Source organism: Tachysurus fulvidraco, chromosome 19 (assembly GCF_022655615.1).
Source record: "Tachysurus fulvidraco isolate hzauxx_2018 chromosome 19, HZAU_PFXX_2.0, whole genome shotgun sequence".
NCBI lineage: Eukaryota > Metazoa > Chordata > Actinopteri > Siluriformes > Bagridae > Tachysurus > Tachysurus fulvidraco.
Window position 1 is genome coordinate 7,454,366 of NC_062536.1, and position 23,714 is coordinate 7,478,079.

Here is a 23,714-nt window from a genome sequence, read left to right on the forward strand (position 1 = left end):
ACAGTGATCTAATTCACACATTTAGCAGAAGGGAAATACAAGCAGGATTCAAGATAAGACGAATGGTACAGTAAGAAAATAGTTTTCCTTCTTAGCCTTAATGCAGTCAACTAAATGGGACCAAAGTTTGTTCTTTTGCTCTGTTGTATGTATGCTAATGCCAATTATGCTAATGTTGGTTTAGGTAATGTCAGCTTTATAAAATGAGATAAAAATATCTCTGTAATAGAAATCTTGGTACATTGATTTTTACATACACTTTGAATTTGATGAATCCATTACTGGAATCCGTCTATCAGTGAAGGCCACTGTGACCCACTGTAAGTGAAATTCATGCAATAAAGTTAAAGGCATAATATTGTTAGTTGAATTGTGTTCAGTTTTGTTACCGGAAGGTTGCTGACAATGCAGAAGCGTTCGGGAGTGTGCAGCCCGCAGGTGGACGAGGCTGTAAGGCGATGAGCTCTGCCGATCAGCAGGTCGCCTGTGGCAGGGTAACAGCTTCCCTCTGAACACATATTGTTGGCCTCAGGAAGAAGCTGTGCTGGGACAGCTAAACCTAAAGCTACAGGAGAACAATAAGAAAAAGAGCTTAGTGCTGTACGATTGAAGGCACACACACACACACACACACACACACACACACACACACACACACACACACACACACACACACACACACACACACATCCTGGAAAAATAAGCCAGATCCCAAATGGAAACCAAAGTGCCCAAAGGAACCCCATGAAGACAGGAAGAACATGTGAAAATAATGGAATTATTGCATTGTCCTAATGGAACATGTTTGTGTTTGTGAAATCATATTGTACAGGATAAAAAGACATTCTATACAAGTGGTTGGGAATCTATGGCACATGAATTCAAGCAGCAATAGCTAGTGTGCAAAAAAAAAAAACCAATTGCTCTTAGATATGTTTATAGAAAACTGATGCCCTGCAATTGTTTAAAAAAAAAAAAAAAAGATCAAATGTTAAGAGACATTTTGAACCCCAGCATGCAGCTTTTGAAGAACGGTAGCCAGTGGACAAACTTCCCTCATCTGCTTGTAGATGCCCACAGCTGGCTAACATCACAGTAATAAATTCCTTTAAAAATCCTGATGGTGAATTTCCCAGACAAGGAAAAAATCATAGAGAAAAAGATGTCCTAAATAGTGCATGACCATGCTGTCCTGATAATATGTCAGATAGAGAGAGTACAGATAAAGGATCAGGCTGCATAATTCATTCCATATTGATTCATCATGCTTTATATTTATATGTTTTTGAGTTGACTATGGAACAAAATTATGTTACTGTTATTAAAATATGTTATTTTTATTTTAGTTTTTTGTTTTAATGATTATACTAGTAAAATATTTTTCAATGGCTTTGTTGAAAAATGCATTTGCTAAAGATAAAAAGGGCTCTTTGTTGAAGATCGGTTCCTGATCAGGTTTAACTGAAATACCAATAGGATTTTTAAAGGAATTTATTACTGTGATGTTAGCCAGTTGTGGGCATCTAGAAGCAGATGAGGGAAGTTAGATTTAAGCACTAACAGCTTTTTAGATTCTTCCACTAGACTTTAATTGGACCGTAGAAAAAAGTAAACAAAATCCAAAGGAAGAATTTGAAAAGGTAAATAAGTGTAAATAAGTTAAGCCTGTTGCTTGTCTGATATGGCTATAGAGAGAGAAGAAGATCTAGGATTTTTTAAAGCACAGATTGCTTATAGTCTGCAGATCAAACCTTCTAAGATACACATGCATGCGCTACAGCTATAGCCTAATTAGGGTGATAGTAATTAAAATATCAACATTACAGGTACATAAATAAACGTGTGTGTGTGTGTGTGTGTGTGTGTGTGTGTGTGTGTGTGTGTGTGTGTGTGTGTGTGAGAGAGAGAGAGAGAGAGAGAGAGAGAGAGTGTGTGTGTGTGTGTGTGTGTGTGTGTGTGTGTGTGTGTGAGAGAGAGAGAGAGAGAGAGAGAGAGAGAGAGAGAGAGAGAGAGAGAGAGAGAGAGAGGAAAAGTTACCATCTCTTTGCTGGATGTCATCATGTTATTTAACTATTTAACTTTTATCAAATAAATAAAGCCTTGTTTTTAGATAAAAAGTTATTCAAACTTACCCCAAATCATGGCACACTGTAAAATCCGCATTGTTGCATTGAGGTTGTTTGTGTTTATTGTGAAAGCCTTGCAGCAGAAGTCAGTGCTGATGCTCTCACTGTACAACTGCTGTGCGTGAGAATCAGCTCGAGGAGAACGGTCCCGGGTGGAGCAGGGTTGCCAGATCTTCAGCAATCGTCCAGTTCAAACTGCTGTTTAAATTTCCCGTACAATGACTATAAAAACAACACTGGCAAATGATCGCATGTTTAAAATCCATCAGATAAGGACGATCCAGGGATTTGACAAATAGCAAATAGCAAATAATAAATAAATATGCTCAATAATTGGATTATAAATTGGTTTCTTCTTCTTCTTCTTCTTCTTCTTCTTCTTCTTCTTCTTCTTCTTCTTCTTCTTCTTCTTCTGGGGGAATGCTATTGGATTTATTAAGTTATTGGCTACTATTATCAAATAATATGAAATCTATACCACTAGTTTAAGATGTAGTGCACTATTATGTTAGCTCTGACTTCTTTTTGTAACTAGCTTTAGAGCAAGCAGTTATTTGTTAGCTGTGTGCTTTTTGTCACAGATGGGGACCTCATGCAGACTATAGATATAAAATATGATTGGATTGGATGATTCCATAAGTCCTACTTTTCTATCCCATACTCCCATAAAATTTGTTAGAAAGTAGTACAAAGGATGAGTTTGCTCAACCTGGCAACACATGGTCATAACCCACGCCCTACATACTAAAACAGATGTCAGAGGAACAAGAGCAAGATGCCAAACCCTTGGAGTCACCCTAACACTATCAGCTACAACTGAGCTGGTTCACTGATCAACCTGAGGGAATTTCTTTAAGAAAATATTTCAGGATTTGGGAATTTGGTTTAACATAAAACTTTACATGGAAGACAGCAGTTTTACTTACTGATAAACAAAATCATGGCCAGAGTCCTAATTTTCATAAATCATGTTTAAGTGCTGAGCTGTTTGTCATCATGTCAGCTACGTTATTTTTATCCACTTTGTGTTGCTGTAACTTACATTATAATAACGGAGTATGTGTGTGTATATATATATATATATAGTGTCGCTTGAAAGTTTGTGAACAGCTTGTATAACAGTGTAAATTTGCTGTTCCCTTAATGTCTAAACCGCTGGCCACAAAAGTGAGTACACCCCTAAGTGAAAATGTCCAAATTGGGCCCAAAGTGTCAATATTTTGTGTGGCCACCATTATTTTCTAGCACCACCTTAACCCTCTTGGGCATGGCGTACACCAGAGTGTCACAGGTTTCCACTAGAGTCCTCTTCCACTCCTCCATGACGACATCACAGAGCTGGTGGATGTTAAAGATCTTGTGCTCCACCACCCTCCGTTTGAGGATGACCCACAGATGTTCATTAGGGTTTAGGTCTGGAGATAAGCTTGGCCAGTCCATCACCTTTACCCTCAGCTTCTTTAGCAAGGCAGTGTTCATCTTGGAGGTGCGTTTGGGGGTCGTTGTCATGTTGGAATACTGTACTGTGGCACAGTCTTCGAAGGGAGGGGATCAAACTCAATGAACTGTGTGAACTGTATCCCTAGTGTCAACAGCACTCATGCAATCCCAGACCATGACACTCCCACCACTATGCTTGACTGTAGGCAAGACACACTTGTCGTTGTACTCCTCACATGGTTGCCACCACATGCTTGACACCATCTGAACCAAATATCTTGGTCTCATCTGACCACAGCACCTTTTCATATATCCCTCCTCCTATATATTTTTTAGTCAAAAGACATTCTGTGAAATTTCTTGTGTACTTGTTTCCCCTTACTGTATATACGTATGCATAGTATACAGTACACTTCAGTTAGCTACGTTCTTTAGCTCCAATGAAGGGAAATTCTAATGCTGTAGCATACAAAGACATCGTACACAATTATATGCATCCAACATTGTGGAAGACACACATATGGGTCTGATGTTCTGGTGTCCACAACCATTTTTAGTGTGTAGTGTATAACATTATGTTTCATGTGAAACAGCAACACCATTTTAATGTGTGAACATAAAGCCTTGAATAAATTTCACTATTCATCATGCTATGTGGTATAAAAAAATAAAACATTACTTATCATGAATTTAACATTACAGCAATGGCTTGTAGTTATAGCGCCCCATGTTGGTTAAAGAAAGTAGGACCCAACACAGAATTTGTAGAACTCAGTACACAGAATGAATACATTTTACAAAGCTTTATTTAGTTATTCATTTTTTGCATTCTGTTCAATCTGAATGTATACTTGATTATACTGCAGAAAATATTCATTTGTATTTCATACAATTGAAGAAATTCATTTTTTTTTCGCTGTCTGTTCTTACTTCTAAGGAAAAATAATAGCAGATGAATTCTTACTGGCCTGCTAGCTAAATATATTTTAATCTGTTTTTGTTAGATTATTTACACATATTAGGGGGGCATGGTGGCTTAATGGTTAGCATGTTTGCCTCACACCTCCAGGGTTGGGGGTTCGATTCTCCGCCTTGTGTGTATGGAGTTTGCATGTTCTCCCCGTGCCTTGGGGGTTTCCTCCCCTGGTCCAAAGACATGCATGGTAGGTTGATTGGCATCTCTGGAAAATTGGCCGTAGTGTGTGAGTGTGTGAGTGAATGAGAGTGTGTGTGTGCCCTGTGATGGGTTGGCACTCTGTCCAGGGTGTATCCTGCCTTGATGCCCGATGACGCCTGAGATAGGCAAGTACGGATAAGCGGTAGAAAATGAATGCATGGATGAATTTACACATATTAAAGCTGCACTGTCATTTGTATGAAGTGTTTATACCAGGGGTGTACAGTCTGATCTGTAAAGAGCTGTAGAAGCCAAAGACAAACTAGAATCTACTGAAAGTTGATTAAACTGATTTAATGAACTGGTTAAACAGTTGGAGTCATACTTTTGTGTGTTTTCTATTATCGATTACACAAAGCAAAACTCATGCCACTAGAGTCGGGCCCGTGGAGCGTCACTGCAGAGGTGTTGGTATAAAAAGTCCAAAATTTTCTCCCATGAGTTTTCTTGTGCATATGAATGCAGTCGAGTCTGTCCACCCCAAAGCATGATCACTGTGAACACACAGAAACATTATATACTGTATAAATAACAGTAAGATTTCTTGATATGACTGCACGTACAGTACCTTTATCTTTGTTTTTAACCGTGAAGTTAGAGGCTCTGTGGTGTGGCATGTAGGGCGGCTCTATCAGATGACCTGCACCAGGATAGACGAGGACACTGAGCAAATGCCGATTCCCTGCTTTTTCAGTTATTTTCACCATCTGAGGTCAAAGAAAAGATATTAATAAAGAGGTTGAAAATGCCTGTGGTGATCACATGTGGCATTTCTGTCCAAGTCGATTTTTGTGTCATCAATTTGAGTCCCATCATTATGATATATCTGGAGCACATTTTTCCAAGGAAAAGTTGAATACATCACATGCTGAAAGTATCACATACAAAGTATTAGTTAAGAGATGTAAACACTTGTGCAAGCAGAGCATCGTATGTTTTTTCATATTTATATCCACTGTACAGTTGCACTATGTGGGCTTACAGGCACTGACTAATTTTTTATTTTTTTTTCCTACTATTACTAAACTTTCCAACAGGGTTTTTAGACTAAGAGTATTCTTACTCTGACCAAGTGAACCAGTATAGTGCCCAAGGTTTATATACTGTACAGTTTTGTAATAAAGTCAATAAATGATGTGGCTATAGTCTTATATTCTCTGTGGTCATGCAGGTCTGTGTGAGTTTCTTACATCTTCAGCTGACTCCAGTGAGGCACAGTTCTGATCATCATCACCAACAACCAGAAGAAAAGGACATCTCATGAGGCCAACCTGTGTGAACACATGCAGGAGTAGTTTAGATTAAGTTAAACATCAGTAATAGGATGAGTAAGATGCTTTCTGTCTAAAAGCTACTGTAGGATGCTACAAAAAGTTGCTTACATCCAATTTCTCAGCTGGATCTGTTGGAATGGGCAAGACGAAGTCTCTCCAGATCAACTGATTGTCCTCTATACGAGTTTTATAAAACATTCTAAAAATAATTCAAAACAATTGTAAAATTTTTGATGTACAGCAATAAGCTTGATGCTTCCTTCAAATAAAGATCAGATTTGAGCTCAGAGCCCTTGTAATAAAGATTTCTGATCGCGTTGTTCATTGTAAAATACATACAAAAAGCTTGCAAACATGGAATGAAAACTTTGCTTCAAAATTTGCTTTTAGCAAAGAAAGCTGTTCATTTTGAGGAGGTTAGTGAACTTTATTTTTTCACTTTGTGTCCCTTCCTCTTCATATTTTATAGCGAAGAATGTCATAAGTGAGCAGCGATGGTTGCAGCGAATGATGCAATTGGGATGCAGATGTCACTGGTGCATTATGGTACCTTTATAAGGACAAAGTTGTAATGTTGTCTAACGACTGAATTAACTATTTGTATATTACCCTGACATGTATTGCCATGGGACCTTCTTTGTATGCAGCCTAAATAGCAAATCACAAGTCTGAAGCTAATGTACAGGAAAGTGGGAGTTGGTAAAAGTGCCCTGAAATGATGAACAGCATGTATAATTTTTGTGTACGTACCTCTGAAACCTTTCATAGAAGTCAGACAAAGAATCATGTATAGGAATGACATGACTGCAGCTGATGCATACACAACACCGGGGCTGCAACATAATCACGTGGGAAGAGTGTTTATAACCCCTAAATGGCAGATATGTTACAGAGAGCAAGTAAGAAATTACACACACATTCAAGTTACACAGACTTTCACACACACAAGTTACACACACACATTCACACACACACAGCACTGATCAGCCATAACATTAAAACCACCTGCTCAATATAGTGTAGGTCTCTCTTATGCTGGACTCAATGAGGCACCCAGGTTATGTTATGGCTGACTAAATTACAATATTTGGTTGCATATCCCTATGGAAAGTGTACAAGCATATCAGTAATATTCATTTTGTTTATTTATTGTATGTTTAATAGAAAATCACCTTAATGACAGAGGAGTTGGCAGCTAGAGATAGAGCAACAATACCACCAAATGAGAGGCCCAACAGAGCTACTCTGTCCCTAATGACCATGGGATGCTCCTGCAAGATCTGATATGCTACCTACAAAAGAGAAGGAAAAACATCCATGTGATCTATGTGCCATGATGTGGTGAGCTCTTAAGAATTTAGGTTCTCTCTTCAGGAAAGCTCTCTCTCTCTCTCTCTCTCTCTCTCTCTCTCTCTCTCTCTCTCTCTCTCTCTCTCTCTCATATATACATATATATATAAACATAACAACAAAAACACAAAAATGTGCCATTTGTGGCAAATAAAAAACATGTGCACACAGAAATCAGTACTGTATGTAGTTAAGTGTAATCACTGGATTGGACTTTGCTTCCTGTTTTCCTAACAATGAGCAACTCATTTCTGCTGCAAGTGATTTATGACAAATAACTAAGGCTGGCTACACATTAGACAATTTTCAAATCTTTAAACAGCTAAAGAAAGATTATAACATTGGAGACTGTCAAGCGTGACTTCAGAAGAAAAACAAAAAAGTTGAATTGAATGGGAAAATATGGGCGAAATCCTGGCTGCGAAGACGGTGTAGGTGCTTCATTTGGCTTGAGCTGTGTTGTGATGTGCTACCATGTTTGTGAGTTGTAAAAGTACTCTACATCCTTTTGGACGATGCTTCCCAGGCTGCTTGCTCTCATTGGCTGTTGTGGGTATTAAAGCTTCCTGTGCACTTACACCTCTCAGGCTTGAATATATGTATGTGCAAACCATGAGATCATAAAGAGCTTTGGGTTGAATCACCTCAAAGTAAATGTCATCAACGTTTTCTGAAAACAGATAGTCCAAAGCTAAAGCAACAAAGCCATGTGATGCCAGGAGGGCAGCTCGATACTCCACCAGGCCTCCACCTCCTCCCCACATGTCCAACACACACGGAAATGGGCCAGGACCTGGATTAACATGAAGGGTATATATATATATATATATATTATATATATATATATATATATATACACACACACATACACACACACACACACACACAGTACTGTGCAAAGGTTTTAGGCAGGTGTGAAAAAATGCTGTAAACAAAGAATGCTTTCAAAAATGGAAGTGTTAAACATTTATTTTCATAAATGAACAAAATGCAGTGAATGAACAAAAGTTAAATATAAATCAAATCAATGTTTGGTGTGACTGCCCTTTGCCTTCAAAACAGCAGCAATTCTTCTAGGTACACTTGCACACAGTTTTTGAAGGAACTCGGTTGACAGGTTGTTCCAAACATCGTAGAGAACTAACCACAGATCTTCTGTGGATGTCGGCTTTCTCACATCACTCTGTCTCTTCATGTAATCCCAGACACACTGGATGATGTTGAGATCATTGCTCTGTGGGGGCCGTGACATCACTTCATGCTGATTTGAAGGCAAAAGGTAGTAACACCAAATATTGATTTGATTGAGATTTTTCTTTTGTTTGCTCACTTTGCATTTTGTAAATCGACAGAAATAAACACTAAGAAATATAAATAATGAGTGTTCATTTCTGTCAATTTACAAAATGAAAAGTGAGCAAACAAAAGAAATTTCATCGCTTTCATCTGTAATTTACTCACATGCTTTATCCAAAGCAACATACATTTGAAACATGATACAAGTCAGCAGGCAACAGTGGTAGTGATGCTGAGATCTGAACTCACAAAGCAGCTTCTACCCAGTACTAACTGTTTGTGAGTTGTGTACCTGGAGGGATAAACAAAGTTGCTCGAACTCCTTTCTCACGCACATTGACCCTCTGCACACCAGGAGCTATGTACCACCTTTCTATGATGATAGTCACTAATGGTTTGAGTTGTTCAAAGTCCTGAGCGATATGTCCATTATACACAGAAATGTGGAAAATCATTGGTGAAAGGACATCTTGCTTTCGCAACCTGAATGACACAGATTGAGACTGATTAGACAAACTGCAAATGGTTTAAATAAACATTACAAGAAATGGATCTAACTTTCTGTAGACCCCGAACATGCACACAAATAAAGACATAAATGGCTATTGGAACACAAAATATATTTTGGCCATCCCAGTTTCTGAATTCAGACCTGTGAACAGAACTGAAGACAGCGAACAAATACAAATGAGCATGAAAAGTTATAAAACACGGAACATGCAACATGCAACAATGTTTTGCATTAAAAAATAGTGTGCAAACAAATAATAATTGCAGTATATTTGCATTTATATTACATAATAATTGATCTTGATTAAACGCTGTAATGTGACATACCTCAGTCCCTTTCGGCTACCTGGTATTGGCCGCAGACTCCACATCAGTGCCATGGGCTCCACACCTGTATATGTGCCTCCCACGCTGGAGTCCTTTGCCACTGTGTGCACATGTGTTCATATAATAGTCTCTAAATGCAGACTGAATAATTGTGTTTTTTGCTGAATTTGAATATAAAATTTGAGTAAAATAATGCAAATGAAAATTCCTTAAAGAATAATTAAGTGATACATATTTTTCCTGGAAATGTGTATTGCACTGTGTTGGTATCAAAATTTGGCTTGCGTGTTCTGTGTCCTCCAAATTTAAACTTAATGAAACTATATACTGTGATCCTATGATATCTTTTTTTGTCGTTCTTCCAGAGCTCTGAAATGAGCAGCACAAGATTGTAAATGAAAGTGAAGGCTCTCTTTAGGTCTTGTTATATGGTACTAGACTTTAATGATGCTTCAATACTTTTTAAACTGAATAAGTAATGTACTGCTGTGTTGTATATTTATTTTGTTTTTACAATAAATCATTGCAGTTAGTTATGAGTGCTTGATTCCCACTCCCCCTTATATTGGCTTGTGTAATACTTTTAATGTTTAAAATTGTTCCTCACAGTGTTTCATATGCTACTGGGTTTACACTTACAAACTTTTGACTTTTCTAAAACCCTGTCCTGACCGGATTCACTTTACACTGGAAGGCGAGGTAATGTATTTATTTCCAGAGTATCTCTCTCAGGTTTTAATCTGCTTACAACCGTGGTGGGTCTCATCAACAAGAACGACTGTGTAACAAGTAAACTAATGCTTGAAACAAATGCCTTATTACCATGTTTCCCAACAACCAATTACTGATTACAATGTTTCCCAACAACCAATTACTGATTACAGTGTTTCCAAACAACCAATTACTGATTACAGTGTTTCCAAACAACCAATTACTGATTACAGTGTTTCCAAACAACCAATTACTGATTACAATGTTTCCCAACAACCAATTACTGATTACAATGTTTCCCAACAACCAATTACTGATTACAATGTTTCCCAACAACCAATTACTGATTACAATGTTTCCCAACAACCAATTACTGATTACAATGTTTCCCAACAACCAATTACTGATTACAATGTTTCCCAACAACCAATTACTGATTACAGTGTTTCCAAACAACCAATTACTGATTACAGTGTTTCCAAACAACCAATTACTGATTACAGTGTTTCCAAACAACCAATTACTGATTACAGTGTTTCCAAACAACCAATTACTGATTACAGTGTTTCCAAACAACCAATTACTGATTACAATGTTTCCCAACAACCAATTACTGATTACAATGTTTCCCAACAACCAATTACTGATTACAATGTTTCCCAACAACCAATTACTGATTACAGTGTTTCCAAACAACCAATTACTGATTACAGTGTTTCCAAACAACCAATTACTGATTACAATGTTTCCCAACAACCAATTACTGATTACAATGTTTCCCAACAACCAATTACTGATTACAATGTTTCCCAACAACCAATTACTGATTACAATGTTTCCCAACAACCAATTACTGATTACAGTGTTTCCCAACAACCAATTACTGATTAACATGATTCCCAACAACCAATTACTGATTAACATGATTCCCAAAGAACAATTTGTGACTGCAACTGACTGACCATTTCCAGACCTGCCAACCTTGGAAAAATTTTTTGAGTAGCAACTTACTGCATCGACACGGCACAAGGTCATGCACATTTGCTGGTCAGTGTTGATTAAGTTCACACGCTCATTCATAACAAATTTTTACTATATTTTCCTATATAAATACTGGCAAATAAAGTAAAATTTGATCTGTTCGTAAAACTTAAACTTGAGGCACAACACCGGTCAAGAACTTCTGAGGGGCATATACTCGCTTCTTTTTAGATTTGCTTCCCTCTGCCTCTCTGTCAGTATCCTCATCTGACATCATGTGCATTACTAACTGAAAGGCACACACAACACACACACATCATCATCATCATGTTTTTCATAATAGGTTTCCATGCGCATTTGCATGGAAACACTTTGTATATTATTAATATGTTTTAAGGCACAAATGGCATGTAAGAAGATTTGCATTTTACACTACTGATGTACAAAATGTACAATAACAATACTTGGCTGCTAATAAAATAAAGAGTATAATGTTATGTGCATGATCGTTTGTGTATAATATCTGCATACTTTTTTAACAACTCTATGTATTGCCATAAATTAGATCTAAGGAACTAAACAGTAACTTCATATCTGACAACACATACATGTGTTAATTTTCACATCAATAATGCAAGACTTCACTATGGTTTTGACTGGCTGATCATATTATAATACCTCCCTCATACTTTCTGCTTCTATTTCCCTGCTTTTCACAAAAAAATATGATGTCCATCAGATGTGATCTACAGGAGACAGTAATAATCGAGTCAGAATACGATTGATATTTAAAAAATTACATTAGTTTCATCATGTTATAGCATGACTGCGTGCTATAAAAGGGATACACAAACGCTCGCGGATATTGATAGTGACGTGACATACGGCTAAGTACGGTGACCCATACTCAGAATTTGTTCTCTGCATTTAACCCACCCAAAGGGCACACACACAGCAGTGAACACACACACCGTGAATACACGGTGCTCAAGGGCACCTCAGTCGTGGCCGGCCGAGACTCGAACCCACAACCTTTGTGTTACGAGTCAGACTCTCTAACCATTAGGCCACGACTGCCCCATAAACTGGCTCTTATTAAAATAAGGTGCATGTACGTTTGAAGGTTTAATGTGACAACCATGTGTACATTATGGAGATGTCCTACATTAATCAACAGACTCTGATAAAATAGGTTACCTGTCACACTGCCATGTTCGTCGCTCACATAGTGTCCAAATGCGTCCCACACGTCCTTGTCTTCTGAATGATGCAGACAGTGAAGGGTCACCTCTTGCTGCGGGTTCAGATTTGTCACAACGATCCGGAGTTTTTCGTCCACGAGTCCCCGAGTCGGTTCAACTGACAGCAAAGGGCACGGGCAACCCACCACCATCGCTGTCTGAGAAGATCCATGACGTGCCATTGCTGATTCTATATAATCTCACAAAAGCTGTCACCTAAAGAGCTCACCTGTTTGCAGACAACATAAGGCCAGCAGTCTTTAAAGTGTGCCAGCAATTGCGACACTGTAACAAACTTCTTTTGAATCGAAGAATGCGGAAGTGACGCGTGTTGTGGCGCAAACCAAGAGCTCCCAGTTCCAGTATTGAGATTCATTTATTATTTCCTAAACACACGCACTGGTAGGTTCAGAAAAATACTGCATTGTTTACACATTATAAAGTATTACCTGATCTCGTATTAATCCAGTCAGTAGTGCTGCTTTATGTAGGCAGGTTTAATACATGTTTATTGTTATTGTTCATAACACTTAACTAGATACCAAGATCAGATGTCAGTTGGCTTACATTTAACACAGATTCATTAATTACAGGTATTGGAGTTATTTTATATAGATTTGTTGTTAAAACACTCCTTGGTTTATTACACACACGGCTAATAATTTTAAGCTGCACAGAAAGGAGGCTGCAAATACATAACCTTTCTTCTTAAAATAAACTGTGTCCTGTGTTTAAAAGATTAAACACTTGTAATGTAATTGAAAAAACTATGTAAAACCTATAACTGTCTCTGGAGGGCAGCACTGGTTTGTTTGCATCTGCAGAAGCTTCATTTATTCATTTCGATTTTGGTTTGTTGGCTGAAATTTATGCAGCAGGCTACAAACTGAGCAAATTTTGTACGGTACATTTTTAACAGTATTGCTTAAGTAATATTGATCATTTTAAAGTAAACCTGTGACCCCCCCCCCCCCCCCCCAAAAAAAAAAAAAAACTGTGATCAACTATACTGTATATAGATGGAGAGATAATGAAAGGAGAGAATGTAAACAGGAAATTTATATAACATCCAAAACCGAGGATAATAGGGGGATTTTTCTTATTTGGCCTGTTGCACATCTTAAAATAAAAAGACTAGATGACTTCTATGAAATCGCTGTACTGAATAGCACATTTTTATTCTAATTTATATAATTAATTATGTAATTATAATTAATATATATAAATATATATTTATATATAATTAACAGTCTAAAGCATCTGCATCTGACTACATTTTTTTAGCCTTAATTAATAAATGACTTTCAGGGTAGTCATGAAAACAGAGAATGCAAAAGCATTTGAATAGCTTTGTTTTCTTAAGTACTGTAAATGAGTCTTTAGTTCATGCGCATGCAACTGTTTCTTTGCAGCACGACGGCACTATTGTGCACGCGCGTTGAATGTAACGTGCACGGCGCTTGGCGCGTTCTCGCAACAAAGATTTACGCAAGATTTTGCATTTACGTTGTTTTCGTAGCGAACTTCTCTAGACGACCTATTTTAAGCTGCATTTTAGCAACAGCGCCCTCTAAGGTCACAACATACGATAGATCACAGATTTTGGTGTCACACCGGCACACAGTTTATATAAAGCAGAATTTATAGTGCTGGTAAATTTTTAACAAAGCCTCAATTGTCTTGTTTTTATCTTAACAGGACCAAACCTGGATAAGTTATGCTTGGTTTTTGCGTTAAATCTTACCCAGATAGTGCTATTTTCTGATTGGCTATTGTGTAGCCTCCTTTTTTGATTGGCTGATAAGTGTCAGGCTCGACTAAGAACTGAGATGCGTTTGATTCCTGTCCGGTTCCATAGAGACAGCGGTGTGGACAGATACATTTTGTGCGCTGTGGCATATTTAATATATGATAAATAGTCAAAAAGTTTTTCTGCGTGAGAAATACAATGTGTGGCAGGAGAGCGTGACAAAAGACCCAAATGCGTGACTGTCACTCTCAATGCGTGATACTTGACAGCCAGTGGTGTAGTCGGGGCCATACGCACGTACACGGAGTATGCTTACTTTCTCCAGAGCTGTCTGCGTATAACGACTTATGTGGCTTAATATTAGCGTATACTAGGGCTGCACGATGTGGGGGAAATGTCATATTGCGATTATTAAGGTCAATATTGCGATTGCGATATGCGATTGTGATATAATAAACAAATGGTATCATGAGTCAACTTGCTTGGTTCTCAAGGAAAATGCACACACAGATTACTGATAATGCTGAAATTTGTATTTCTAAACTCAAACAAGCAACAACAACAAACAAATGTAAAACGTTTTCAAATTAAAATATAAAATAACACATTGATGCTGATTAATGAAAAGCCTAAGATCAAAACTGTAGGAATACACTATATATATATATATATACTTATATATATATATATATATATATATATACACGTATATATATATATATATATATATATATATATATATACGTATATATATATATATATATATATATATATATATATATATATATATATTATATATATATATATATATATATATAACATAACAACAAAAACACAAAAATGTGCCATTTGTGGCAAGTAAAAAACATGTGCACACAGAAATCAGTACTGTATGTAGTTACACTAAGCAAAGTCACTGGATTGGACTTTGATTCCTGTTTTCCTAACAATGAGCAACTCATTTCTGCTGCAAGTGATTTATGACAAATAACTAAGGCTGGCTACACATTAGACAATTTTCAAATCTTTAAACAGCTGTGTTTAAATGTGTGTGTGTGATTGATATATATATATACACACACAATCAGAAGTGGCTTATATGAAAGGCAAAGGCCTCTAGATTATGCTTATTTTACCAAAATAAAATCTTATCATGCCTTGATTTTTAATTATTTAATTAGGACAGAAAGGTGGAGCCTGAAGTATGAGAAGGAGCACCATCCTACTGAAGAATTTGCCCTCTCCTGTGGTATGTAATGGGCAGCAAGAATGTCTTGATACCTCAGGCTGTTGATGTTGCCATCCACTCTGCAGATCTCTCGCTCGCCCCCATACTGAATGTAACCCCAAACCATGATTTTTCCTCCACCTAATCTGACTGTTTTCTGTGTGAATCTTGGGTCCATGCGGGTTCCAATAGGTCTTCTGCAGTATTTGCGATGATTGGGATGCAGTTCAATAGATGATTCATCAAAAAAAATCAACCTTATGCCACTTTTCCACAGTCCATGTTACAATAGATAGAAAAAATGTTTGGAACATACTGTAACTGAACAAACAATGCATAATTGAATGACAAAATAGTTTTTAATATAAGTGTATGAGTGCATTATGGTAGAGCTTTTCATTAGCATTGCAAAGGTTGTGGGTTTGAATCCCAGGGAACACAGATATGATAAAAATGTATGTAACTCAAATGCACTGTGAGTTTCTTTGGATAAAAATGTCTGCTAAAAGCATGAATGTTAACAGCCCTGTTTACAGCCCTGTTTAATATCATTACACATTCGCTATCTGATGAGCTAAATTTTGACTTGCTACTAGCAAGTCATTAATTTTCAGTAACCTGAAAGTTTAGAAGCAATCATTAATCCCTTCAGAGGCAGTTGGTGGTTTTCTGTCAGCAGGCAAGACCAGTAGGACCAGTGATTCAATCAACGTTACTGTACCAATAGAACTGAAGAGGAACTGATTTTGCTCTATGACCTCTGATCTAAATTCACCTTGGCCTGCTGTTATATCCTGACTCAGCCTCTCCTCATAAGTAAACAGGACATCAATAGTGTCTGCCATGTAGTATCAGTGCTTACATTTAAAATCCTGTCAGTCATATTCGTTACAGTTTCAGTGTTGGCAGAAGCTGCACTTCAGGTTGGAGCAAAATAGAAAAAAAATACTCTTAAAAATAAATGTAGCAGGAAGAAACAAAAACGGGTTTTCACAATGATGCTATAGAAGAACCATATTTAAGTAAATTTGGGGGGTTATTTAAAATAATTTTCATAGTGCCTTTATTATTTTTATTTTTATTAATGAAGTTTCTACTTCAAAGAACCTTTTGTGCTAGTGCTTCTTTTCCCCATTAAAACAGTGTATTTGGGTCACTGGATTTGTATCAGACTGAAATAAAAGAATACAGGATGATATTGCTGTGATATAATGCTGTGATATATTGCTGTGATATATTGATTTGTTATGATAACAAATGTTACCAAGAGTGATAAGTAGTACAGACACTATTTAATCGACACGTTTGAATGAAATTTAATAATAGGGAATTAGGTCAGGCTTCCCATGGAGCTTTAAAGCCATCACTCTCGTTCTGCTGTGTTTCAGAGAAATCAGGTTTCCTACATCAGAACACACCCTTTGCTGTGTGACGCAAAAATGGAAATATAGCTGGAATGCTAGAGAGTGAAAACATTGTAAGAAACCAGATCTCCTTATTTTCTCTGAAGGGTGTGGATTTGTTTCACTATATGCATTATATGGTTTCACTATATTCACTATATGGTTCTAATGAGGGAAGGCGGGGCGACGGGCGGTTTGCCGCAACAACCCTGTTGTGTGGTGTTTGCTAACAGTGCCTAGACCAGGAGGCAGTGTATTAGGAAAGGTGTGAGTAGAGACAAGAAAAACTTAAGTAAAGTTGGCCTCATATTCACAGATTCGATTTTCCCGAGTCAATAGCTCCTGAGCTAAAGGGTGTTACTACACAAATAACACCTCAATTTTATCGTAGTAATGTAATTTTCCTCAATATCAGCTTTCCTCCACATTGGACAAAATACATAAGTCTCTATGTGCGAACACCGAAGAAACAGATTGATTCCAAGCGACCATCTGCAAAGTGTAAAAACCGAAAAGCGAATACAAAAAACAGTCAATAGCTTTACTGTAATACACTGTACTGTCACCAAACTCATAACACACATCACTGATGTCCTAATACATATACTAAAACACTTATTTTGGGGAAATGTCTTTTTGTTTAATTTTTATGATTTTTCATACTATAAAAAAATCAATAACTTTTTTGTACTACACTGTACTGTCACCAAACTCATAACACACATCACTGATGTCCTAATACATATACTAAAACAATTGTTTTGGGGAAATGTCTTTTTGTTTAATTTTTATGATTTTTCATAATATAAAATAATCAATAAATTGACTATTATGGACATTATATTCAGTAGCTTTACTGTAATACACTGTACTGTCACCAAACACAGATCACACATCACTGATATCCTAATTGATATAGTACAACACATATTTTGGGGAAATGTCTTTTTGTTTATTTTGTATGATTTTTCATAATAAATAAAAATCAATAAAATTATGAAAAATCATAAAAATAAACAAAAAGACATTTCCCCAAAATAAGTGTTTTAGTATATGTATTAGGACATCAGTGATGTGTGATCTGAGTATGGTGACAGTACACTGTATTACAGTAAAGCTATTGATTTTTTTATATTATGGAAATTCATAAAAATTAAACAAAAAGACATTTCCCCAAAATAAGTGTTTTAGTATATGTATTATGACATCAGTGATGTGTGTTCTGAGTTTGGTGACAGTACACTGTATTACAGTAAAGTTATTAATTTTTTAAAATTATGAAAAATCATAAACAAAAATCAACAAAAAGACATTTCTCCCAAATAAGTGTTTTAATATATGTATTAGGACATCATTGATGTGTGATCTGAGTTCAGTGACAGTACAGTGTAGTACAGTAAAGTTATTGAATATTGTAAGAAAGATTCCTCCTCGCACTTGTCCGCATCCCTTTAGCTCTGCAAACAATAGGAGCGCTCCGGAGCACTGAGAGAACAAACCACACGAGTGAAATCAAATCTGGTTTATTCCAAATAGCTGCTCAAAGAACTGAGCGACAGAACACAATATATAAGCAATGAAAATACAGTAAGCTATGGTGTATGACATAAGGCGGAGGCCAAGTTTTGTCAACGTAGATAGGGGTATGCTAGAATGCTGCTTCCTCACAACTCTTATCCAAGCATTGAAGGTCAGAAGGCCTGTACATGAGCAAAGAGAAACTGAGTGTCCTGCGAGTAATCTCACAAGCAGGCCAACCTATCTTGTCTTTTCATCCGGTCAAGAGCACTAAAGGAACAGGATAGATTCAAATCAAGAACATTAAATCAGAAGAGGTGATGATGACATATAACATATAATGCAGAAATACAATTTTACATGACAGAGAATCCTCATTTTCTATTCCCTTAAGATTATGGTTACGTTATCAGCAAGCCTTACCATCCTGCTTATGTTTGCAGAAACACAGGGTACAAAAACAAGAAAGCAAGAACACACTTATCACAGGTCAGCATGACCATAGTGGGGGGAAGAACACATTCAGTCCGACATAGAAAGAGAAAGGTAGAAAGAAAATGAAATAAGCACAAAAATTAATTACCATAAAGAAAATTCATTTCAACAAATATAATTTCCATAATAGTCAATTTATTGATTATTTTGTATTATGAAAAATAATAAAAATTAAACAAAAAGACATTTCCCAAAATAAGTGTTTTACTATATGTATTAGGACATCAGTGATGTGTGTTATGAGTTTGGTGACAGTACAGTGTGATACAGTAAAGCTATAGATTTTTTTAAATTATGAAAAATCATAAAAAAATCAATAAAAAGACATTTCCCCAAAATAAGTGTTGTAGTATAACTATCAGGACATAAGTGTTGTGTGTTATGAGTTTGGTGACCATACAGTGTAGTACAGTAAAGTTATTGACTGTTTTTATAGTATTCGCTTTTCGGGTTTTGCACTTTGCAGACGGTCCCTTGGAATCTGTTTCTCAATCGTCTGCACATAGAGACTTGTGTATTTTGTCCACCGCGGAGGAAAGCCGATTTTGAGAAAAATTTGGTTTTAGCTGCATCTCTACATTACTAAAATAAAAAAGAGGTGTTATTTGTGTAGTAACACCCTTTAGCTCAGGAGCTATTGACTCGGGAAAATCGAATCTGTGAATATGAGGCCAACTTTACTTAAGTCAGGCAAACAGCAACATCAGAGGAAATCCAAAAACAGTATTCAATAATCCAGGCGTGGGTCAGGGCACGTAGCAAACATTCATAAACACGAAAACGACGGAACCGATAATACACTCAGAATGCTAACAAACTAACAATACTTCGCGACATCCAGGATTCTGAGTGAGCTTAAATAAACCAGGGGATTGCAAATAGGAAACAGGTGTTCTGAGTAGGTGGTGCAATGAATTGTGGGAAATAGCGTTCTGATGCTAAAGTGCAGCAAATCCTCAGCAGGCCAGCAGAGGGAGCCCTCATGGCTCTCATAACATTATCATTGAATACATTGATACTGGTCGCAGACTAGTTATACCATCATTCTAAACACTTTGTTGGGGATATAACAACAAATGCATTGACAATTGAAAAAAATGCTAGTTTAAGTAGTTCAGAAAGCATTATTTAACCAAGAAAGTAACTGAGACATGGTAATGAGTTTGCTAAAGAACAATAAGTATTAAAGCATTTATTATATGACCGGAAAATTCACCACTCCAAACTTGTAAAGCTCACTATAACCCCTGCCATCTCCATCACCAGCTTCCTTACAGGCAGGAAACAACACAAGATTGGGAGGTGTTATCTCCGGTATTCAGACAATCAGCACTGGTGCTCCTCAGGGATGTGTCTTCTTCCTACTGCCCTTCTTCCCCTATACCAGGGTTGGCAATCTTAAACACTCAAATTTTCTTAAACACCCATTTCCCACAGAAAAAACACAGGGAGCCACAAAACCCTTTTAACATCTAAAATGAAGATAACACTGCATATATCATTTTTTTACCATTATGGAAAGTATAGAAAAAACTGTAGGGTGTTGCACTTATGAAATTAATAAACTGCTACTGAGTAAACCAAATTTTATTTCTGCAGGCAAACAAAAATATTTGAAACAGTTTGAACTAACCTTAAGAAAAAAGACGCTAGGTTGAAGGTTACTTTCAAATAAAATGTTCATGTCTAATTGAGTCCTCTTCGTATTCATGATCAGGGCTCTCATGTTTTGAAGACAGGCAAGCGTGACATCTCCAACCCCCCCGCAACCCCAATTTTTTTTATTGGTTGTTGCGTTAAATCTTTCCCAGATAGTGCTATTTTCATTCCGCCCCTTTCCCCGCCCCCGACAGCTGACTTCACTGAGCGTTTACAGGGAGGAGAGTTTACTTCATCAACAGAAGCTGGTGTCATGCTGAAGAAGACTTAAGTAAAGTTGGCCACATATTTACAGATTCGTGTTTCCCGAGTCAATAACCCCTGAGCTAAACGCTCTTATTACACAAATAACACCTCTTGTCTATCGTAGTAATGTAGAGAGGCAGCTACAACCCAAAATCAGCTTTCCTCCGCGGTGGACAAAATACACAAGTCTCTATGTGCAGACGACTGAGGAACAGATTCCAAGGGACCGTCTGCAAAGTGCAAAAGCGAATACTAAAAAAACAGTCAAAACTTCACTGTAATACACTGTACCGTCACCAAATTCAGCTCATACATCACTGATAGTTATGCTACAACACTTACTTGACAGAAAAGTCTTTTTGTATCATTTTTATTATTTTTCATAATAAAAAAAACAATAACTTCACTGGAATACACTGTACTGTCACCAAATTCCGCTCACACATCACTGATGTCCTGATAATTATACTACAAAACTTATTTTGAGATACCTTGCTTTTTGATTATTTTTATTGTTTGCATTATAAACAATATACAACAATATACATTTCCCTGTGATGTAAACTTCAATGTGTAAATCAGCTTTTGTCAAACATATGTAATCCTGCTGCTTATATAAGAGCTATTACAGATATTGTTAAACTCTATGGTTTCTGTACTTGCTTTAGCTCAATGCACAATGCACAATACCAAGGGATATGTCCCCTTGGTATTTGTGCTTCTGTCATCCCGAGGCATTTTATGTTGAACCATTTTGTGCAGGTTCCACACTGAATCTATAAGGGGGGAAATATGTAAATTATATCTATAAAATATTTGCTTTAGGAATGCTGTCAATATGCATAAACATATTGAAATATTTAAATACTGTAAATTTATCCATACACTCCCTGACAAAAGTCTTGTCGCCTATCCAAGTTAACAGATAACTTGACTTCTAGTTGATCATTTAGAATCAGAAGTGGCTTATATGAAAGGCAAAGGCCTCTAGATTATGCTTATTTTACCAAATAAAATCTTATAAAATTTTATAAAATCTTATCATGCCTTGATTTTTAATTATCTAATTAGGACAGAAAGGTGGAGGCTGAAGTATGAGAAGGAGCACCATCCTACTGAAGAATTTGCCCTCTCCTGTGGTATGTAATGGGCAGCAAGAATGTCTTGATACCTCAGGCTGTTGATGTTGCCATCCACACTGCAGATCTCTTGCACGCCCCCATACTGAATGTAACCCCAAACCATGATTTTTCCTCCACCTAATCTGACTGTTTTCTGTGTGAATCTTGAGTCCATGCGGGTTCCAATAGGTCTTCTGCAGTATTTGCGATGATTGGGATGCAGTTCAATAGATGATTCATCAATAAAATCAACCTTATGCCACTTTTCCACAGTCCATGTTACAATAGATAGAAAAAATGTTTGGAACATACTGTAACTGAACAAACAATGCATAATTGAATGACAAAATAGTTTTTAATATAAGTGTATGAGTGCATTATGGTAGAGCTTTACGTTAGCATTGCAAAGGTTGTGGGTTCGATTCCCAGGGAACACAGCAAATCCTCAGCAGGTCAGCAGAGAGAGCCCTCATGGCTCTCATAACATTATCATTGAATACATTGATACTACTCCATCCAGGGTGTATCCTGCCTCGATGCCCGATGACGCCTGAGATAGGCACAGGCTCCCCGTGACCCAAGAAGTTCAGATAAAGCGGTAGAAAATGAGTGAGAGAGTGAGAGTACATTGATACTGGTCACAGACTAGTTATACCATCATTCTAAACACTTTGTTGGGGATATAACAACAAATGCTTTGACAATTGAAAAAATGGTAGTTTAAGTAGTTCAGAAAGCATTATTTAACCAAGAAAGTAACTGAGACATGGTATTAAAGCATTTATCATATGACCGTAAAATTCTTCACTCCAATCTTGTAAAGCTCACTATACCCCCTGCTATCTCCATCACCAGCTTCCTTACAGGCAGGAAACAACACAAGACTGGGAGGTGTTATCTCCGGTATTCAGACAATCGCACTTTGAAACAGTTTGAACTAACCTTAAGAAAAAAGACGCTAGGTTGAAGGTTACTTTCAAATAAAATGTTCAATGTCTAATTGAGTCCTCTTCGTATTCATGATCAGGGCTCTCAAGTTTTGAAGACAAGCAAGCGTGACATCTTCAACCCCCACCCCCACCCCAATTTTTTTATTGGTTGTTGCGTTAAATCTTTCCCGGATAATGCTATGTTCTGATTGGTTATTGTGTAGCCTCTTTTTTGATTGGCTGATAAGTGTCAGGCTCGACTAAGAACTCCAGGAGATGCGCTTGATTCCTGCCCGGTTCCATAGAGACAGCGGTGTGGACTGATACATTTTGGGCGCTGTGGCTTATTAAATATAAGATAAATAGTCAAAAAGTTTGTCTGCGTGAGAAATACGATGTGTGGCGGGAGAGCGTGACAAAAGACCCAAATGCGTGACTGTCACTCTCAATGTATGTGTAACGAGTCTGTCTGTGTTTCCCCCTGTTTCTGTCTGCTGTCATTTCCCTGCTGTTAATTGTTGACCCTGCCCACCTATCTGTTACCATGGACATTAACTACAGTCATTCTCTTCCCCAGGTGTCTTGTCTTAGTCTGTGATTGCCTCTGTCTTGTGATTGGTTCTTGTTCCCTATATATACACTGTTTGTTCATTCCCCTGTTGTGATTCATTGTTGGTGTTCAGCGTATCCTGTTCAGCGTATCCTGTTCAGCGCATCCTGTTCAGCGCATCCTGTTCAGCGCATCCTGTTCAGCGCATCCTGTTCAGCGCATCCTGTTCAGCGCATCCTGTTCAGCGTATCCTGTTCCCTGTCCTGTTCCCTGTCCTGACCTGTTTTGCCTGCCTGTTTCTGTTCATTAAAATAGTAAACTGCATTTGGATCCTCACTTGCCTTTGTCTCACCATGTCACATCGTGACAGAACGACTCACCC

At 37.3% G+C, this 23,714-nt stretch overlaps 2 protein-coding genes across 2 annotated transcripts in view; both read right to left on the reverse strand.

The window, feature by feature from the left end:
• lamb1b (laminin, beta 1b) overlaps window positions 1-2,290 on the reverse strand; it is a 29,265-nt gene extending 26,975 nt beyond the window's left edge. The window contains exons 1-2 of the mRNA XM_027153878.2: window positions 2,133-2,290; window positions 390-565 (exon numbers count right to left, since the gene is read on the reverse strand). Coding sequence (XP_027009679.1) covers window positions 390-565; window positions 2,133-2,163 — 207 coding nt within the window. The 5' untranslated portion in view covers window positions 2,164-2,290. The remainder of the gene's footprint in view (window positions 1-389; window positions 566-2,132) is intronic.
• Window positions 2,291-4,354: 2,064 nt separating this feature from the next.
• On the reverse strand, window positions 4,355-12,766 carry LOC113647293 (bile acid-CoA:amino acid N-acyltransferase-like). The gene is made up of 10 exons (XM_027153974.2): window positions 12,390-12,766; window positions 9,501-9,600; window positions 8,956-9,146; window positions 8,012-8,160; window positions 7,190-7,309; window positions 6,768-6,850; window positions 6,126-6,216; window positions 5,934-6,014; window positions 5,312-5,450; window positions 4,355-5,237 (listed from the first exon to the last, which is right to left on the reverse strand). Exons 1-10 carry the CDS (start codon window positions 12,613-12,615, stop codon window positions 5,116-5,118), a joined length of 1,302 nt encoding a protein of 433 aa, XP_027009775.2. The 5' UTR covers window positions 12,616-12,766; the 3' UTR covers window positions 4,355-5,115.
• Window positions 12,767-23,714: the final 10,948 nt, after the last annotated feature.